The 21242-nt window shown below is 49.7% G+C and overlaps 1 protein-coding gene across 1 annotated transcript in view; it reads right to left on the reverse strand.

Moving 5' to 3' along the window:
• Positions 1-11463: 11463 nt before the first annotated feature.
• Positions 11464-21242, reverse strand: part of C17H8orf74 (chromosome 17 C8orf74 homolog) — a 28118-nt gene continuing 18339 nt past the window's right edge. Inside the window, exons 3-4 of the mRNA XM_065907736.1 lie at positions 12417-12820; positions 11464-11700 (exon numbers count right to left, since the gene is read on the reverse strand). Coding sequence (XP_065763808.1) covers positions 11464-11700; positions 12417-12820 — 641 coding nt within the window. The remainder of the gene's footprint in view (positions 11701-12416; positions 12821-21242) is intronic.

Genomic DNA, 21242 nt, shown 5'->3' on the forward strand with positions numbered 1-21242 from the left:
GGATTTATCTGGGAAAAGCATCGTCTTTATCTTTGATTCCATGGGGCCTGCTTCGTGCCAGGCACACAGTAGGTGCCCCCTCAGCGTCTGCTGGATGACAGAAGCTGCTCAGGGCTCCAACACTTCTGGTCTGCCTTCTGCTCAGTGTCTGACCTTAGACGAGTCGCTTCATTTTTCTCTGGGACTCGGTTTTTCTACTTGTAAATTGGTCAGTACTCGCTTATGTTGAGAGATTTCAGATTACAGTAATTAAAAATCGAAACTCAGGAGTTGATCGATGGTGAAGTTTACATTCATAATGCAATCTCTCTCTCTCTTTTTTAAATTTGGCTGCGCTGGGTCTTTGTTGCTGTTGGGGCTTTATGTAGTTGGGGTGCAGTGGGCTGCTCATTGTGGTGGCTCCTCTTGTTGCGGAGCACAGGCTTCACTAGTTGCAACAGGCAGGCTCACTACCGCTTCACTAGTTGCAGTAATTGTGGTGCATGGGCTTAGTTACTCCTCAGCATGAGGAATCACCCTGATCCAGGGATCGAACCTGTGTCCCCTGCATTGGCAGGCAGTTTCTTATCCACTGTACCCCCACGGAAGTCCCACAATCACCTTTTGATGATCACTGGAAAATTTTAATTCTACACTGGCCGCCTGCCACCTTTTAGCCTGTGTCTGTACCCCACCCTTGGCCGTCTGTCAGGAATGAAAACTATTTGTAATGTCCCCACAGGAGCAGGTCAGGAAGAAAATCGGTGCTACATGTGGGGAGATGATATGTACACATATATATTACACAAACTCCTATATTTACATATATTACACACACATATGTATTACATACACATATATACCTGTACACACATATATTGCACATAATCACTTATACATGAATACATATTGCATGCATATACACACATATCATGGCTTTCCAAGGCCTGATACAAAGGACTTTGGGACAGCTTATTCTCCCACCCCAATGGGGCCAATCCAAGCAGCTGGCTCTAAAGATTCCTGTTGCTGTTTTTCAGTTGCTCAGTTGTGTCCGACTGTTTGTGACCCCATGGACTCAGCACGCTAGGCTTCCCTGTCCCTCACTATCTCCCAGATTTTGTTCAAACTCATGTCCATTGAGTCAATGATGCCATCCAACCATCTCATCCTCTGTCACCCTCTTGTCCTCCCGCCCTCAATCTTTCCCAGCATCAGGGTCTTTTCCAATGAGTCAGTTCTTCACATCAGGTGGTCAAAGTGTTGGAGCTTCAGCTTCAGTGTCACTCCTTCCAATGAATATTCAGGACTGATTTCCTTTAGGATTAACTACCTTGCAGTCCAGGGGACTCTCAAGAGTCTTCTCCAGCACCACAGTTTAAAAGCATCAATTCTGTGGTGCTCAACCTTCAAAGTAAGGAGTTGGCTGCTAATTCTATAGTAATAAGGATGTAAGTTCTCTTTGGAAGCAAATTTAGCCCCTTGCTAAGTTATCTTTTCCAGGTCTAATTTAAAAACCTTTTATTATTTTTTGCTGTAGTCCTTCTAGAGTTTTCTCACCCTAGGTTTATGTATGTTTACCCACATATTTTTAAATTTTATTTTAGGATATTAGGATTACATTGTTTTGTAAATTCACTTTTGTAAAAAGTGAAAATGTAGCCTGAATACATTTTTACAGCAGTGCGGGCCTCTGAACAGGCGATGAACTCTGTTGTGGGCTCTTCTAGAAATCACGTTTCCGATCCCCATGTTACAGAACCCCACGAATGCCCCACAGTTTGCTGAGGGAGCCTGAATTGCCGTAAATGAGAACCTACTTCCTCGACCAGAGAGTTGACCTGCCAGTCACACTGAGGAGCAAGGTGTACAACCGCAATCTTTGGTGTACCTCAGCCTTCAGCGAGGCCCCCTATGCAGAAGCCATCCCACCTCAGGGCTCTCTCCTGAGCATATTCCCATTGCCCAAAGAGTGTGTGAGGCTTTCCTGCCACAAAGATAAGGAGGCACATGTTCACTCTCTAAATGTGGGTTCTAGGACTTCCCTGGTGATCCAGTGGTTAAGACTATGCTTCCAATGCAGGGGGTGCAGTTTCGATCCCTCGTCCAGGAACTAAGATCCCACCTGCTGGGGAGCTAAATAAATAAATGTGGGTTTTATTTGCCATTGAATGTCTATTCTTGAATGATGTGTTCCATACTTCCCTGAGTCATCCACCAGCCGGCTCTCAGGGTAAGGCCCCTAGGGCCCAGGTGCAGGCTGCAAGGATGCCCACTTGCAAGGCCAGGCCGGGCACCCAGAGGGAAGTGACTTGTCCGCGGCTTCGCGGTGAGTCAGCAGCTTGGCCCGGCTGCCCTGAGTGCTGGGAACCAGCCCGGGGCCCAGCAGGGCCGCCCGGCCTCTGACGTGCACCGTCTTGCTCAGGGCGGAAACCTCTCTTCCTGGGAAGGAGGGTAAAGGCCCAGGGGTGACCAGGCTTGGAGGTGCCTCCTCTGCTAGAAACGGCCCAGTGACTTTGGGGTGACCTTTTCCTGTGCATGTCCCCTCGGTCCAGGCTGACTGTGACTGTGCAGGACATGGTCTTCCTGTCTCCCCGATATCGGGGAAGAGAATGCCCAGAGGGCAGGGCTCCCCCTCTTGCTGCCTGTGGGGCCTGGGGTGAGTCACTCACTTCCTCCAGCCTCAGTTTCCTTAGCTGGAAGAACACGGATCCTGAGGCCCCCCTCACTGGGTGGGAGGGTGGATTGAGATTCCAGTTTCTCATCAAATGACTCAAAAGTGGTGCTTAATAAATACGCACTTTTCTTTTGGTTTCATCTTATTACTGCCCATCTGGGGACACGACTCACACTGGGTCCCTTTTCCACAGTCCCTCCCAATCCTGGTCTGCACCAATCTGGCTTGGTGGACGGTGCCTGGGTGCACAGAAATTAAAATACAAGAGGGTCACTGTGCAGATGCAACTTTAAGATAGACTCCCTTATTTCCCTTTAAACCTGGACTCCAGGAGACCCCCAGCACCCCTCTATACACAGACATTCTGAGCTCCAGATTCCACCAGCCAGCCTGTCCTCCACCACCACCACCCACCCTAACCATCACCCTCCTCCCAGCAGGAGCCCTCACTCAAGCTCCACCTGCCCCTGAGGCCTCCCTTCTGGTGTCCTCCTGACTGTGTGTGCCTGTGGGCTGTCACCCACGGTCACATGTGCCGTATGGACAGGGTACCAGCTCTTTTGGGGCTCACCTCTAGCTCCAGCCTCCTAGAAGGGAGGGCCGCATTGATGTGACAGCTGGCTTAGGGAGAAGAGTGGACACTTAGGGTTAGGTGTGAGGGGCCTAGGTTCAAAACCCAGCAGGTCACTTATTAACTTGGGAATGGTAGGTGAGTTCTCTGACTCCTCTGAACTTCAGTGTTCTCATCTGTAAAATGAGGGTATTGAAATAAGGTGTCTGGCACTTGGTAGTTACTTGGTATTAAGTTAGAGATGACCTTCATTGTGCTATTTTTTGCAGTCTTCTCTGTGTCTCATTCATTCCGGGGGTTCCACAAGTGCTCTTTGAATGGAGTAGCAGCCAGCATGCTTGGCTGGGTTGTGTGCCAGTGATGGTCACGTACGTGGAACAAGCAAAGCTGTTCCTGGAGGCCTTTTTGGTTCTAATCTGAGGCCCCGTCCCTGGTTGATACCCTCAGCCCTTTCACAGGCTGCCTCCTATGCTGCACATTTGAAAAGTTTTCAATAGCTGTTCACAATAGATCTGAGTGTGGGGTTTTCGGGGACAAAGACTTGGTGGCAGGGAAAAGGCAGCCCCTCTGGCACCCTTCCACCCAGCATTCCAGGTATTTGAGCCCTGAGTTGGTGTCATCACCAAAGACCACGATGGTGACCTTGGGCAATTCCCTTTCTCTCCCCGGTACTCATTCTCCTCCGCTGTAGGGCAAGGTGGCTAAAGTGGGTACTCCTAGGATCCCTTCATCTCTGCTGTTCTACAACTCTGAGGTAAAAAAATCCTCCTTGTCTCAAATAAAAGTAGTATTTTATTCTCAAATTTCAGATGGAATGACAGTAGCCATATGGGTTGCAGGGGATAGTAATTGTTGAGTATTAGTGGGTAGCATTAATTAATGAATTTGCTTCTGTAATTAACAATTTACTTAGCTCTTTATTTATCCTGTGTTCTGTGTCAGTGTGGCAGATCAAAGTTGGTTAAGAATGCTTTGTCACTCCTTGCCCTGAAAGGCATGTCTATTTTCCCACTCCCTTGATTCTGACCTGGATCTAGCACTGCTTTGACCAATAGAACAACAGAATGTAGTTGAAGTGATGCTCTGCTTTAAGAGGTTTATCACCTTCTATTTCCTACTGCTTGGAACCTGGTTGCCATGTTGTGAGGAAGCCCAAGCAACCATACAGAGAACCCACATGGAAGGTCAGGGATCCAAGTCAACAGTCTCAGCTGAGCTCCCAGCCAGCCAGCAGTACTAACATACCTGCTAGCCATGCAAGTCAAGCATCTTTGAAGTGGCTCCTTCAGCCCAAGTTGAGCTATTTTAGCTGAAGCCATGTGGAGCAGAGACAAGCAGTCCATACGAACCCTGCCCAGGTAGAATGATCCTGATTGTTGTTATTTTAAGCCATTAATTTTGGAGGTAGTTTGTTACCCAGCAATTGTCACTGAAACTTCAGAGCTAGCGTTGAAATGGTGGTGATGGTGATGGTTCAGTTTCTCAGTAGTGTCCAACTCTTGTGACCTCCATGGACTATAGCCCGCCAGGCTCCTCTGTCCATGGAATTCTCCAGGCAAGAATAATGGAGTGGGTAGCCATTTCATTCTCCAGGAGTGCTGGTATATGGGAACCCAAAGATAAATTCATGTTTTAGCCTATGTTCCTTTTAAAACCAGAACCTAAGACAAAGGCTTGCTTGCAGCATATAGTTTCTTTAAGAAGTGACCTCAAAAAGCAGAAATGAAGCCCAAACAGGGAAGACAGAGCGGAGGGAAGCCAATATTTAGGTGTGTCTCTGAGTTGTCCACTACTGTGGGCAAACCAGTGCTTGATCCCGTGGGACCTTCTGAGGAGCCCCATAGATGGTGTCTCACTTGGAATGGTCTGCCTGAGGGATGAAAGGAAGAAGCATTTAGCCACCAGCCCCCTCCCCCCATTGGCTGGAGTGTTCTATGGGATGTTAGGGCCCCCCGCACTTCCAGAATGTACATAGTCCCTGACAGTGCCTCAGGCTGTGACAGGAGCAATGTCCCCCGGCAGGAAGCGGGGGACATTTGGCAAACATTGGAGTAAGGATTGGCAGTGTGGAATGGACAGAATCGGCATGGAGCAGTTATTGCAGACATGGTTGGAATCTGAGGTGAGGCCCTGAGAATGGGAGGTGGCCCACGAGAAACGTCTGGGATGACACAGCCCTTTGAGAAGTGAAACAGCTGGTTCCCTTCTTAGCACATGCACTGTGGCTCCTCCGTGAAGCTGTCGGTTTCTCTCAGTTGCACCTGCAGGCTGGTGATAATCCTGGGCTCTGAGTCCCGATCACCAGCAACCTCCTGGTTCAGAGCTTGAAGGCGAGTCTCCTCAAGACACTAAGACGTCCAACTGGCTTTGTCCTGGAGGCAGAAGCTGCTGGCCCACGTTAGTGCTTCTTGCAAAGAAGAACCTTGAGCAGCGCGGCCCACCTTCCAGCAACAGCTCTGCCCTTTTGCTAAGAGAGCTCCAAAGCTTTTGTTCACCCATCTGGCCTAAATTATTCACAACAACGTTAGAGGCACTGGGAGTCTTCCGGAAGAAAACACCTAAGTCCGGTTTACAGAAGAGGCTCTTTCTAGCTGTACCACTTCCTTTGGACAGGGATCATGGAGGTGGCATTTCCAGGCTGTGCTGGAAATCTGAAATCCACAGGAAGGACAGCCTCCCAGGACAGTCTTCCGGGACGATGGCGCCTGGAGAATACCGTCTTTTTTTTTTGCAATTGGAGTATAGTTGCATTACAGTGTTGTGTTAGTCTCCGCTCTCCAACAACGTGAATCAGCCATAAGTGTACACAGGTCCCCTCCCTCCTGGATCTCCCTCCCACCCTTCATCCCACCCCTCTAGGTCATCACAGAGCACCTAGTTGAGCTTCTTGCACTATACAGCAGCCTCCCGCTAGCTATCTATTTTACACATGGTAGTGTATATGTGTCAATATTGTAGCAAGTTCAGAAAACTGTCTCTACCCTCATTCTGTCTTGGAACCTAGGCTGGGAGCTACGTGGCCAAGTTATCAGAAGATTGGAGTAGGCGGGATCCTCAGATGGTAAAGAACCCACCTGCCAATGCAGGACATATAAGAGACACGGGCTTGATTCCTGGATTGGGAAGATCCCCTGGAGGAGGGCATGGCAGCCCACTCCAGTATTCTGGCCTGGAGAATCCCATGGACAGAGGAGCCTACCAGGCTATAGTCCATGGAGTCACAAAGAGTCGGACATGACTGAGTGACTAACACTTTCACTTTCAGAAAGGTTACAAGGGTTACCTCGCTCCTCGTTTCAAAAAATGTGGGAACTGGGGATGGTCTCTGTTTAATCAACCTTTGGAGCTGGTATGAAAGAACTTTACAGAAAATGTCAGAAAGTCCTGGAGTCCTTTGGAGGGCATTTTAAAAGTACCATCACAGCGAGTTATAATAATAAAGCATGAATGGTTGACAGAAGTTTGGACTTAATGAATTTTATAGCAGAGACTACTGAATGAACAGGGTATGATGACATTGCTGTTGGGGTGAATGTTTTCTGAAGAGGGAATGATAATGATGGATAAAGTCAGGTCATCAGTTCAGTTCAGTTGCTCAGTCGTGTCCAACTCTTTGCTACCCCATGAACTGCAGCACGCCAGGCCTCCCTGTCCATCACCAACTCCCACAGTCCACCCAAACTCATGTCCATTGAGTCAGTGATGCCATCCAAGCATGTCATCCTCTGTTGTCCCCTTCTCCTCCTGCCCTCAATCTTTCCCAGCATTGGGATCTTCTCAAATGAGACAGCTCTTCAGATTAGGTGGCCAAAGTATTGGAGTTTCAGCTTCAACATCAGTCCCACCAATGAACACCCAGGACTGATCTTTAGGATGGACTGGTTGGATCTCCTTGCAGTCCAAGGGACTCTCAAGAGTCTTCTCCAACACCACAGTTCAAAAGCATCAATTCTTCAGTGCTCAGCTTTCTTTATAGTCCAACTCTCACATCCATACATGACCACTAAAAAAGCCACCACCTTGACTAGATGGTCCTTTGTTGACAAAGTAATGTCTCTGCTCTTCAATATGCTGCTTAGGTTGGTCATAACTTTCCTTCCAAGGAGTAAGCATCTTTTAATTTCATGGCTGCAGTCACCATCTGCAGTGATTTTGGAGCCCCCCAAAATAAAGTCAGCCACTTTTCCCGCTGTTTCCCCATCTATTTGCCATGAAGTGATGGGACTGGATGCCATGATCTTAGTTTTCTGAACGTTTAGCTTTAAGCCAACTTTTTCACTCTCCTCTTTTACTTTCATCAAGAGGCTCTTTAGTTCCTCTTCACTTTCTGCCTTAAGGGTGGTGTCATCTGCATATCTGAGGTTACTGATATTTCTCCCAGCAATCTTGATTCCAGCTTGTGCTTCCTCCAGCCCAGCGTTTCTCATGATGTACTCTGCATATGAGTCAGGTCAGCATTGCTCAAATCACCCATTTGACTTTAAAAGTGCAAGTTCCCATAGAAAATATTCATAATCTGTCCCCTGGCCCCTGAAGAGTCTTCCATCTAAGAGTGGATACTGTGGTCTGGCTCAAAGTCCAGAACACAAAGTGTGGCTTAAACCCAGGTGCCATTACACATTCAGGAAGGGTGGTGGTCTTGGCTATAGGGACCCTGCCTTTTGAGACAGTAGAGAAGACAAAAGCTCTCATCTAGAGGTTGGAGCTCTGGATGCGTCTGTCATGACTTCACCCCCCGGCCCCCATTAGTCAAGTGACCTTGAGTAATCATTTCACCTGTGTGAGCCTCAGTTTCTTCATCTGTCATGGGAGAAGCATTCCCTGCCTTGCCAGCTTACTGACGTCAATCAAAAGTAATGGGTGTGTGGCTCAAACCACTGACAGGGTGGAGCTGCCTCTCAGGCGACTGGATTAAGGAGCAACCTCTCTTCTGTCTCTTCTGCTCCCCTTTGCGTGGTGTCTTCCTTCTCTCAGCTTGGAATCTTAGCTGCTAGAATATCAGTCTCCTAGAATCCTTATAGCCTCCCACCAAAAGGGAGGGAGCCCTGGCAGCTCTAAGCAGAAAAACACCTGAATCAATCACCAGGGCTGGAGGTGGGGTAGGTGGGGTGACTATGGAGCATTTTGATTGGTCTAGCTCGGGTCATGTGCCCATGCCTGGCCCAATCACTGTGGCCCAGCGCAATGGAGTCCTAGGACTGGTCCACGTGTGGAATGTGCTCTTCCTTTGGCCAGGGAGGGAGGCATTAAGGCTGAGAGCCTCCATCAGAACCCTCTGGTTGGAGCAGGCAGTGGAGACCAGTTTTTCAAAGAAGAAGTTGTTGATCTGGGCAGTCAAAACTGTAAGTGTTCTCTGAGGTGCAGGGCTACTTTGTAAGCCTATAGGTGCCAGGTCCCTGTAAAGTCAAGTCAGGATTTCTGTTGTTAGCCCTGTACCTGAGTTTCTACGAGGATGACCAGGGACTGAGACCCTGCTCCAGTCTGAGTATCCTGGCCAAGAAGGTTGAGGACTTGACTTATCACCTATTAATGAAAATTCCATGTCGTATTGATAAGACAGTTCTCTCATTTAAAAACAGAGAACACTGTGAGTGCCTTTAAAGGACTTCTCCCACCGTGGTTTTCTTTTTCTACTCTATCCACACAGCTGCATTTTGCTGAACTGGTGATTTTTGGCAATGCTCCCCGGTCTACACCCATACAATGTGCCTGACACCGTCTGATGGTCTAAGAAGACATCACAGATGTACAATGGCTCCTGCCTCTCAAAGGAGTTGCAGGCTGGCAGGAGTTGCAAACGAGGACCAGGAGCGCAAAATGATGAGTGCTCAGGAGCTGTTGGAGTGGAGAAGAGCAGGAAGGCTGAGGGACTCAGGATGTCTGCTCTGGGGAGAGGGAGGCCCCTGCTTCTGGACTTCTCCCCACTCCCTGCCATTGCCAGGTCACCAATACTTGAAAGGCAGTAAAATGGGGAGGCGAAGAATATGATCTATGTCTAGCCTCCCTGGTGTTCTTTTTAGCCCCTGCCCATCAGCTTTCTCATCTGTAAAACGGTGATGGTAATAATAGTACCCACCTCATAGGATTGTCATGAAAATAAAATGTTACTATACATCAAGTGCTTACAAGAGTAACTGGCACACAGTATATGTTCAACTCATGTAACTTGTCATCATGTTACATCAAATATTTGCTCGTTAATTCACTGACTTTCTCTCGTCCCACCAGATTATAAACTTCATGAGCAGGGGCTCTTTTTTGACTGTTTGGTGCAGTGTTCTCAAGGCTCAGAATAGCTGCTAGCGCACAGTAAGTACTTGCTAAATATTTGTGTACTACAAACCTGATAGTTAATATTATACTTGGCTTGAATTATTTTAATAGCTCCCTTCCTGGTCTCCCTTCTTCCAGCCTCTATATCCCTCCAATCATTTTGCTCTTACTCAAGAGGTCAGGGTTTTGGTTTATTAAGCCTTCAACTGAATGGACAAGGCCCACCCACATTAGGGAAGGCAATCTGCTTTACTTTGAATCTACAGATTCAAATGTTAATCTCATCCAAAAACACCCTGTCAGAAACATGCAGAATAATGTTTGGCCAGGACTTTAGACAGCTGATTAAGTTACAACAACTTTTGAGTTACATGCTGATGATCCTGGAGCAGATTTTTGTCTTGTTTTCAGTAACACCAGTATGGTTCTCAGGGTGGTTGGTAAATGCAGAGAACCATTTGCATTAACTTTCTTGAAAAAGAGGAAGTCTAGATCCTTACATTTTCACAACTCATGCACTTTCTCGTTGAACTCATTGCTGCTATAGGTGTATTGAAAAATGAAAATTCAATTGCAAACACCAAGATAAATAGTTGCAGGCTTACATCCTCCAGTAAGTGGCAAAGTTGCTGCAGCAAGCCTGCTCCAACTACTGCCTCTGAGCCCTTCTACAAGATTCCTGCCTTGGAGGTCCTGCACGTCACGAATATACCCTTCGCCTGCCACTCCCGCTTCCCCACTGGGCTTCCGGTGGCCCGGTGGCCTCGTGACTCTTACAGGCCTGGCACCACTGGCTAGAGCAGCAACAGTCCATCCCTTTGCCCACCCCAGAGCAGGAGTCAGCTCTCCTGAGTTGCTTGTACCCACCAGAATTCCAGCATCCCAGGGAGAGCCGCACACTCTGTCTTTGAGAGGGTTACACCAAGGCAGGAAAAGCTTGGGAAGGAGACAGAGGTCAAGCCTTGTCATCTTCCAGTTTTAGCCTCAAGTTTACTGAAAATTCACTCACTGTCCATGTGACTCACAAACCGAGAAGCTGGCAGGAGCTGAAGTCCAGGTGGAGGGGTGTCGGTCTTGTCCTGGCTTCTTGTAGAGAGATTCCGAATAACATGCCATTGAACAACCACACACTAGGCAGGACTCCAGGACGGTAAAAGTAACCAGGACCGTCCCAGACCAACTGGAGCGGGTTGGGGGTGATTCTTGGGCTCTTGGGGGTGATTCGTCTCTCACTGAGGATGTTAGTGTGGGAGTGGGACTTCGAGTGCTGGGCTCAGACACGGAAGGGACATGGACAGTCACAGATGCCAACAGTGCTGGGTGCAACTCTGGGTCTCTGGCCTCCAGGATGGTGCCCGTTCTCCTGTCTCAGGCTAAACAAGATGGATTCTCACAGAAAGAAGCATTTTCCAGAGGTGTGGGCTCTGCGCCCTCCGGCAGGAAAGCCGCTAGGTACGGCAGGCTGCACATGGTAGATCCTCAGAGAGGAAGGGGTCCCCGCACCTGTTCCCCGGACGGTGCTGCAGGTCTTCCCTGGGGGACAGGACCACCCTCCCTCTTTCCTGTTGGGACCTTCTCGGGGCTGTTGTGTTGTTCGTGTCTGTTGTCTGAGCTCAGACTTAGTCACCAGTGGTGTCTGACTGGCCTCATGGGACAGCCCTCTCCCATCCTGCAGGGAAAATCTATTTGGATTGGATTTTCAGGTGGTGAAAGATGGTGTCCAGCAAGAAGATACAGAACATGCGATAAGTCTTGTGTCTTCCCTGTCCCCACCTCCTTCACCCACGTAACTCAGTTATACATGAAACAGACACTCAACAAGTACTGCAGCCAGGACTTCCGTGTGTTTCTTTTAATCGCTAGACATCTCTGACCTACAGGGTGCTGAGCACATCACATAATCTTTTCATCATTGAAAATGGTTCTTTCTCAGAGTCTTCAGACTGTAGACATCAGGGGCCTTCTACTTCTTTGCTTTTGCTTTCTTTCTTTTGTTGGTTTTGGACAACCGAAGAGCTTCATCTTGGCCTGACTGACTAGCAATGGGGACCAGGGCAGGGATGGGGGCGTTGAGGTTTAGAGTCTTCTTCTGAAGTTTCAGGTCCAAAATATCAAAGGTTATCTGTATCTCATACTGCAGCAGCTCCTTGAGGCCCTCGATCTGGATGTGAATGGCCTCACTGATGAGTTTCTCTAGCTCCTGGAAGAAACAGAACGTGGCTGGTGAACAGGGCCTGGGGAAAGCTGAGGCCACCTGCAGGCAGAGTCCCACCACAGGTTCCACTTCTCAACCCAGCAGCCTCCTTGCTCAGTGTCCTGGGACCCTGCATCCCCTGCTCCCCAGACTTACTCTCTATCTATCTCTACCCTACTCTATGCCCCAGGAGGTGACTTTTAGGAGCTGCATCAACCGGCTCCCTTGACCTGTCACTACCGACTGGGTTCAGCCAATGGGAGGCCCTGGTTAGAAGATCGGAGGGCAAGGAGGGGATGAAACCTCCATGGACCTTCCTTCACTCCCAGGCCTCCATGAATGCCAGCTCTGCAGGCAGACAGGGCACTGTGAGAGTCTATGGTGGTTTGGAAACTGGGGGCTCCTTTGGTGGAATCTGTGCTAGAAAGAACTTGGACTTCGGGGTCAAGCAGGCCTCAGTCCAAGTGTAAACTTGACCACATGCCAGCTCGGGAACCTTGGGCAAATCAGTTAAACCCTCTGAGCCTCAGCCATCTCATCACTAAAATGGGACATGAATTATACATCTGAGGGATGTTTCATGAAACATGTGCACAAAACCCGTCCCCTCCTGCACCCTCCCAGGAGCGAGAACCCCAGGGTCCCGCCCGCAGGTTCTCTTGGCGGGAAGGGACGTAGGCTGGGGCAGGCAGGCCTCCCCCTGCCCCACGGGCCCCTCTCACTTCTCTCTTCAGAGCCTGATGCTGCCGCCCCGGCAGCTCGGAGAATGTCTCCTGCAGCAGGTGCTGCTGCTTCAGGTGCAAGGCCCCCTTCAGCAGCAGCATGTTGATCCGCTTCTGCACCTCGGCCATTCTCAGCTCCTCCAGCTGCTGCTCGTGCTTCCAGACTTCCCAGTCCTTGCCCTCGGTCAGTGGGAGCGGCTGGGGCGGCGTGCACACCTCCAGATCAGCAACAGTCAGGTTGACATCCCGGTCCTGGCCCAGGACGTACTGGTAGAGTTTGTAGTGGCGGATGAAGGTGTTGTGGAAGTAGTCACACAGGGCCAGCAGGTGGGTGGTGTTGAACTGCCCCTGGTAATCTCTGAGCTTGTTCCCCAGGATTGTCACAGCCTCGGTGATGGAGCAGCCTGTGGGCACAAAAGGGCCGGGTAGCAAGTATGAACCGGACCAAAGTGGTAGGGATGGCTGATCAATATCTGCTGACCCCAGAGACCATGTCCTACCAACTGTTGCATGTCACCATTTTTTTAGATCAAGAAAGTCGTGGAGTGTATCATGTTTCCCCTTTTCCCTTGGCTCCTGGGAAGCTCAGGGGCAATTTTATGCAGTAACTTACATTTATCCTATTTTTTTCTTATATGATTATCCCACTCCTTGCCTATATTTTGACATTTAACTCTTGTTTTAAAGGCTTATTTCAGCTGTGCTTTATGCTGTTTCCACTTCAGACCCTTCAGGAATGAAGTGAGGGTATCAAAGGGATTCTGATATGAATGGAGTGTGAGTTGGTTGCAGAGACAGAGACATTATACTGGCCACTTGGGTCACTGACTTAGGCAAGTATTCTTTACACCATGTAGAGATCAGCTCTGAGGGTAGCACTGGGCAATGCTCCTTGGAGGATAAACCATCTTCTCCCATCTTCTTCCTTTCACATATCTCTCTTTTTTAATTTGTTTACTTTTCAGCCGCACTGTGTGGCATACAGGATCTTAGTTCCCTGACCAGGGATCGAACTCCTGCCCCCTGCAACGGAAGTACATATTCTTAACCACTGGACCACCAGAGAAGTCCGCCTTTCACGCCTCTGGCTCACAACTCCATTAGAGGCTCAGGGTAAGAGTGTGGTCAGGAGGGCAGGACTCTCCCGAGCATGTGATTGCGTCTCAAGACAGAGGTGGTTCAGTAAAGGGTCTCACTGAGTGAGGTGCGTGCCCTGTGGACAGATCTCTGGCAGGGAGAGGACAGGACAAGTGACAGAGAAGGACCCTGGACCCTCAAACAGGTGCCACCCTCTAGGGGCGCCGTGAACTCAGCCATGTCTCTCTTGCCCCCTGACTCATTGTCAGCTCTGCAGGGCAAGAGCTTGGGCACAGAGAGGGGGATTCCACAGCTCCCTCTATGTAGACAGAGACCAGGGAGCCCCTGGGGTGGGGGCCAGCCTGCTTGCAGATCCCCCCACCTGGTGACCACCATCTTCGGGGCCCTGCCAGAGTGTCCCTGGGGCCTTCAGGAGGGGCTGTCTCTGCCCGGCCCATAGGGCTGTTTTTCAAGCCCTCCCCACCTGCTGATTCTGCCTTCACTTTGGCTCCTCAGTCTTGGCTCTGCATGGGTGTTTTAACCTTAATTCTCCCCAGAGTCTAAGAGAGCAGGGCTTACAGAAATAATAGCACATGGAGCACTGCTCCACCTTGAGCCTCAGTAGAAAGTGCTGTGAAGTGTCACTAAGATTTAGGCTTTAGTCTCACAGGGGAGGTAAAATCCATCTATCCTAAAGGAAATCAACCCTGAATACTCATTGAAAAGACTGTTGCTGAAGCTGAAGCTCCAATACTTTGGCCACCTGACATAAAGAGCTAGCTCATTGGAAAAGACCCTGATGCTAGGAAAGATTGAGGGCAGAAGGAGAAGAGGGTGACAGAGGATGAGATGGTTGGATGGCATCACTCATTCAATGGACATGAATTTGTGTAAACTCCAAGAGATAGAGAAGGACAGGGAAGCCGGGTGTGCTCCAGTCCGTGGGGTCACAGAGTCAGACACAACTGAGCGACTGACCAACAGCAACCCCTGGGGGAAGGGAGCGGGGAGCCTCTCCACCGTGCAGAATTAAAGGTTAGTGGACTGTGCTTTCCCTTCCTTTCAAGGCAAATCAGCAACTCCAAGATCCAAGACAGTACCCCGTCTCAGGGTAGGGGAGGGTGCTGGGCCTGCATGATGGACACAACTCTGTCTCCTCCTAGTTGTGACTCTTGGACCACCATTCCCTCAAATGTAAAATGGGGAATAGTCATGTTTACTTCACAGGACTGTTAGGGGGATCAAATGGGATGGAGTGTCCCAGTGCCTTATACAGAGCCCACTGTAAGGTAGTAGTCAATGAATGCTGCAGGAAAAGAAGTGTTTGTTTCTGCACTGTGAGAAAACTCTCCAGGCCACATCTTTGTATCTCTCCATAGGTCTTGTCTTTTATCCATCCCTCTCTCCATCCATCTATCCATCATCTGAATATTCACTCGTCATCCATTCATCCATCTCTCCATTCATCTATCATCCATTCACTCATTATTCATTCATCCATCTCTCCACCCAACCATCTTTCCATCCATGCATGCTTGCATCCATCTATTTATCCATACACAATTAATTTGTCAAGCTGTTACTGAGGGCCTATTAATTGCTAGGCATTATGCTAAGTTCTAGCAACATTATGATGTGTCTTACTAGATGCATCTCTTGCCTTCAAAGTTCACACAGGAGAGATACACAAGCTGATATTGACACATGTGTAAAGAGGAACAGAATCAGGTGATAGGGAATGCTCAGTTGAGGATATGGGTTCTCCTGGAGAAGATGAGGCATAAGCGACATCTCAGAGGCTGAGTGGGGCTGAGCCAGGAAAGATTGTGGGGGAGGCACGGCATGGGTGCGGCCTGAGCAAGATCCGAGGGGCAAGGAGCCACATGGCCCGGGTGGGAAACAAGGCTGAGTTTGTTGTCGTTGGCACTTATCGGTGGAGGCAGAAAACAGCATGTTGAGTGGAGAGGTGGGAGGAAGGCAGATGGGAGGGCCTCGAGTGCTGTGTTGGAAGCCAGCACTTGTACTCCAGGCAGCCCAGGGCCTGCCCAGGGAGACTGTGGTCACATGGTGGCCTGTGGGGAGACTTCGGCCCAGTCCAGACAGGAGTCATGTGGCCTGAGCGTGCCAGGTCAGCAGGCACGGGCAGCAAAGGCAGATTTGAGTGGCAGGACCAATGGTCGGGTGTGGAGGGGGGTAGAGGCCTGCCTGACTCACAGCCTTTTCCTGGGGACCCTTAAGGAGCAGGACGGCCACCACGATAATATGACATAGGTGGGATGTAAGTCTGTTGTGACCCCTGCCCTCAGAGCGCTTCCAGTCTGGGGAAGAGGAGACAGCTGGACAGATGCCCTCCCCTCTTTTTCTCTCAGCCCCCAGCTCAGGGCTCTATGCTCAGTGAGGGTCAATACATATCTAGTGAGTCAATGGACAAATTGTGACATGTGAAGTGTAGTGATGGAGCTATTCATTTATCCCTTCAACAAGGATTCATTAGCGGCCTTCCTTCCATGGGCCAAGAACTCACCTACAGTCCAGGAAGGTGGTGAAGTGCTGGGGGGAACACACACAGTATAATCCTGCTCAGGGCTACTTAGTGCTGGGTGGGCAGACCGTAGAAAGAAGGGACTTTCTCAAGGAAGTCAGGGAGCAGGTCCCTGAGGAAGTGGGGAAGGACCGGGGACAGGCTGTGTCAGAGGGAATCACTGAGCAAAAAAGGCGGAAAAGGGGGAAGCAGGGGAAACAGCATGCACAAAGGTTGCATGGCTGGAGAGAACGTGGCTCATCTGAGGAATGGAAATGCTGAGGATTGGGGGTTGGCGAGCTCGAGAGCAGCCAGCGGGACCCCTGGTTCTCACAGAGGTCTCCTAGACCACCCACCCCACATCTCTTATCAACTGGTTCAGTTCAGTTCAGTTCAGTTCAGTCGCTCAGTCGTGTCTGACTCTTTGCAACCCCATGAATCACAGCATACCAGGCCTCCCTGTCCATCACCAACTCCTGGAGTCCACCCAAACCCATGTCCATCGAGTTGGTGATGCCATCCAACCATCTCATCCTCTGCCATCCCCTTCTCCTCCTGCCCCCAATCCCTCCCAGCTTCAGGGTCTTTTCCAATGAGTCAACTCTTCGCATGAGGTGGCCAAAGTCAACTGGTTACCTCGCTGTGTTAAGCAAAAGTTGAAAGTTAAATTTACTGAAAATAATTTTAAGGAATTAATTTTGTCCATTGTTTTCCCAGGAAAAAAACAGTTTTGAATGACATTTTAAGAATTGTTTGCATTGCTCTTGTCATATTTATATAAATTGTTTCTTTGCTTATATAATTTGACAATTACAAATTAGGTACATAAATAAGCCACATTAAAAGTTACTCAGAAAGTACAGTTAAGTTTGATGTTAATAGTTTTTCAATTTTCAATTTAATTTTAAGATGTTATTTACTCATCTTTAACCTTGCACTGAATATAAAGAGTAAGCTTTATAATGTATAAAGCAGATATACATATAGTATATAATCATACATACAGAATACTTATGTTATTGAAATTTGATGACGTTGGGCAATTAGGGGAAAAAAGCTCTAAAATGGCTTCTCAAAAGGCTCCAGCAATCCCATTTCGGAGTATACATCCAAAGAAATGAAACCAGGATCTTGAAGCTATAGCTGTACCCCCATGTTATTCACAAGAGCCAAGGTATGGAAATAGCCTGTGCCTGTCAGGTCTGTTGATGGATGAATGATTAAATAAACTATGATACACACACACACACAGACACACACACACAATGGAGTACTATTTAGCCTTAAAAAGAAGGAAATGCTGTCATTTGCAACAACAAGGATGGACCTGAAGGACATTATGCTAATTGAAATAAGCAAGACAGAGAATGACAAATACTGCATGATCTCACTCGTAGTTGGAATCTAAAAAGGTGGACCTTGTAGACGCAGAGTGGGACATGCGGAGCTGTGAGTCAAGGACAGAGTTTCAGTTATACAGGACGAGAAAGCACTGGAGATGGACCACAGAGGACGTCCCCACAGCCAACAACAGTGCTCTGTGTATTTGAAATGTGCTACAAGGGTTCTCGCTACAAACTGAAGTGGTGACTCTGTGAGGTAGTGGATGAGGAAATCATTGGGGTGTAACTTCAGCACTTATTTCTCAATTATTGACAAATGGATACATTTTATTTGTCAGGAGACTCATGTTCAATCCCTGGGTTGGGAAGATCCCCTGGAGAAGGAAATAGCAACCCACTCCAGTATTTTTGCCTGGAGAATCCCATGGACAGAGGAGCCTAGACAGCTACAGTCCATGAGGATCACAAAAGAGTAGTTATGACTTAGCAACTAAACAACAAACAACCACCCAGAAAAATAAATAAATATGACAGCTTCTCAGGGAAATGATAGTGATAAAACTGTGTGGGTGGAGGCACAGCTCCGGCAGCTCCAGAACAACGCACTTTCCTCCTGTTTCTGATTGAGCCTCATAACTTCCCACCTGTGTCACAGAGATCAGTGACCCATGCATTCCTTGGACTCTCTCTTGTGCCAGGAAATAAGCTGGCTGCTGATTCTGGGGTCTCCACCCCTGAACCTGTGCCCCAGGGACCAGTAGGAGCCCTGGGTTCCATCACCACCCAGAGCTTTCTAAAAATACAGCACTCCCTCCCTCCCCATATACACATACTCCCAACCATCTCAGGAAAAGAACCACTGACTCCACGATGGGGTCTGACTCCACGACGACTGCTGCCTGACTTCCATCAGAGTTATGAGGCAGATTGAGCCAGAGAACTCAGACTTTCATACCCAGGGGCCATCACGAATTGACCAACTGGTAGAAGGATGGTGCCAAAGCCCCATAACACTCTTCTCTGCCAAGAGAAGCCCCTGATGACTCAGAAAGCTAAGGATTAAGTCTCTGGGAGAAGTCTCCGGCTGCCAGGCGGCCAGATCTGTCCTTGCAAGTTGCTCTTCAATTTACAGGGAGTGTCTGGCTTCATTTGCATTTGGCTGCTGGGAACTTCCTGAAGACGGTCCCCAAGGGCCTGGAGGCCAGCACCTGCGCAAAGCTGGTGGGAGTGGGGAGGGGAGTTTGGGATAGCGTGGGTGGGATTGCAGCCTAGATGCTCCAGAATCAGGGCAAAGGGACCCAGGGCCTGGACCAGGCAGGCTGGGATCCCTCCCTTCCTCCCACCCAGACTGTAGGATCTGGGGCTGGGCCAGGGGGAGCACATGGAAGGGGGGGTTTGGGAAAGGAGAAGAGGGGCTGCTCCTTTTGGGTGGGCATGAGGGGGAGAATCCAGGTGCTACTGGTGGCCCCTGACAAACCAGTTTGGTTGCCCCCGCCTTGGCTGCGAGGGGAGGAAACCCATCAGGCTGCAGCCTGACCTGCCTTACAGTTCCCAATGCCTGAGCTCCTGCCAGAGCAGCCTGGGACGCTGGGAAAGCAGAGGAAAGCCAGGACCCTCCACCCCACCCCCATTCGGGGTCCCGAATGCTGCCCCCGATGACCCCCTTTGTGCCCTTGAAAAGGTTCTGCCAAACTCATCCGCCCCAGGGTGCTGGTGCCAGCTCAGAAGAGGGCGTGTGTTTTCTTTGGGGCAAGAGAGGACTCTTATTCAGGGAGCTCCCTTTGTTGGCCCGCGTGCCCTGGGTCATCTCAGGCGCCGCCCAAGGCCTCCCAGCAAGGTGAGCAGGTGGAACCGCCAGCCCCACTTTACCTGCGAGAGAACCTGAGGCTCCAAGAGGTCAAGGGATATGCCGCAGGGCACACAGGTGGCCCTAGTGGTAAAGAAGCAGCCTGCCAACGCAGGAGACATAAGAAACGCAAGTTCCATCCCTGGGTCCAGAAGATCCCCTGAGGAGGGCATGCAAACTCACTCCAGTATTTTTGTCTGGAGAAGCCCATGGACAGGGGAGCCTGGTGGGCTACGGTCCAGAGCGGCAAAAGAGTTGGACACGATGACTGAAGTGACTTAGCACGCATGCACACACACAGCTAGAGAGTTGCAGAGCCAGAGTTCCAACCCCAGCCTGACCTGCGGAGGCCTCTTTCAGCATCCAGACTGCAGTGGCTTGGACTTGCTTTGTAAACCCTGGAGATGGACACTGGAAGGGGCCCCCAACACTCTCGGTCACAGTTTTCCAAAGGTGGTTTTGCAACAGGTATTACACAGAAATGCTTGGCCTTGAATACAGGTTGGAGCCAGGGAAATTAAACAGGTGTCCTTAATATGCTCATGAGCACAGCAGAATATGCTAATAGGCTCAGCAAATGGCCAGAAAGGGCTGAGTCTATGCAATATTTGTTAGATGTATTGGAGGCAAACACACGTAGACCTTTGAGGTATATCAAGTTCAGTTGCAGACCACGGCAATGAAGCGAACATTGCAATAAAGTGAGTCACCTGAATTTTTTGGTTTCCCAGTGCTCATGAATGTTACACTTACACTGTATGTAGTCTTAAGTGTACAATAGCACTCTGTCTAAAAAATAGTGTGCAACCCTTTAAAAAAAAATATTTACTTCTGAAAATGCTAACCATCACCGAACCTTCAGGGAGGTGTCATCTTTTTGCTGGTGGAGAGTCTTGCCTCAATGCCGATGACTGCTGCCTGACCAACACCAAGACCACAGTACCCAGGATCCACTCGCTCTGCACCTTGCCAGCCACGTGCTCTGTTCTCAGCCACCATTCAGAGTTGCGAGGAGGCCACCAAGGAGTCCAGGGCAGCCCCCTGGCCTGAAGAGGGCCTCGGTGCTGGGGCCATGCCTCAGAGCTTTCTGTGGCTGTAGGAGCACAGACTGGGAATTCACGCAGCTGTGGGCTCCGAGCCTGTCTCCGCTTCTTAGCTACTTGCATGAGCTATTTCGCCGGGGCACCACTGTTCTCACGTGTAAAATGGAGGCAGTAAAGACATCTGACTCGTAGGGTTAGATGTGCGCATAGGGGACAGAGCTCCCACAGTGCTCGGTACACTGCATGCGTGCATACTTCAGTGCATGCTTCACTTCAGTTGCGTCTGGCTCTTTGCGACCCTGTGGACTGTAGCCTGACATGCTCCTCTGTCCATGGGATTCTCCCAGGTAAGAATACTGGAGTGGGTTGCCATGGCCACCTTCAGGGGATCTTCCTGACCCAGGGGTCAAACCTCCGGCTCTTACATCTCCTACCTTGGCAGGCGGGCTCTTTACCACTGGTGCCACCTGGGAAACCTTGGTACACAGTGGCACTCAGTAAATCACATGGTTGTCATCACTGTCGTGGAGACGATTCCGGGCATCCCCACTCCCTGGGGGCTGTGGGCTGTTCTGGGATAAACCCGTCTTCCCCAAGGACTCCACAGGCTCCTAGGGCAATGAGTTCCTAGAGGCTGGTTTTCCTCAGTCCACTCCCCTAGGAGAGACTCTCTCTCCCTTGCTGGGGTGGGCATGGGATGCAGATGTGCCTTCTCTCCTGGCCACACCAGCTGCTAAGGGCAAAGGATGGCTGGGGGTTGGCTGTCTCCAGCTAGAAGGTTGCAGAGGACAGAAGAAGAGGCAAGCCTTCTGGTCAGACCATGTAGTGAGGACCCAGTAGTTCACAGCTCTCCCCAGATCTCTGGAGTGTTCTCTTCTCTCCCTGCTACTGTGAACTTCTCACCAGCTGCTGGAAGGACTTGATTTCTCATTTCCGAAGGATCTTTCCAAAAAGCTCTGGACATGTAGTTGCTGCTCAGTATTCAGCTCTTAGTAA

Source organism: Muntiacus reevesi, chromosome 17, assembly GCF_963930625.1.
Source record: "Muntiacus reevesi chromosome 17, mMunRee1.1, whole genome shotgun sequence".
Lineage (NCBI taxonomy): Eukaryota > Metazoa > Chordata > Mammalia > Artiodactyla > Cervidae > Muntiacus > Muntiacus reevesi.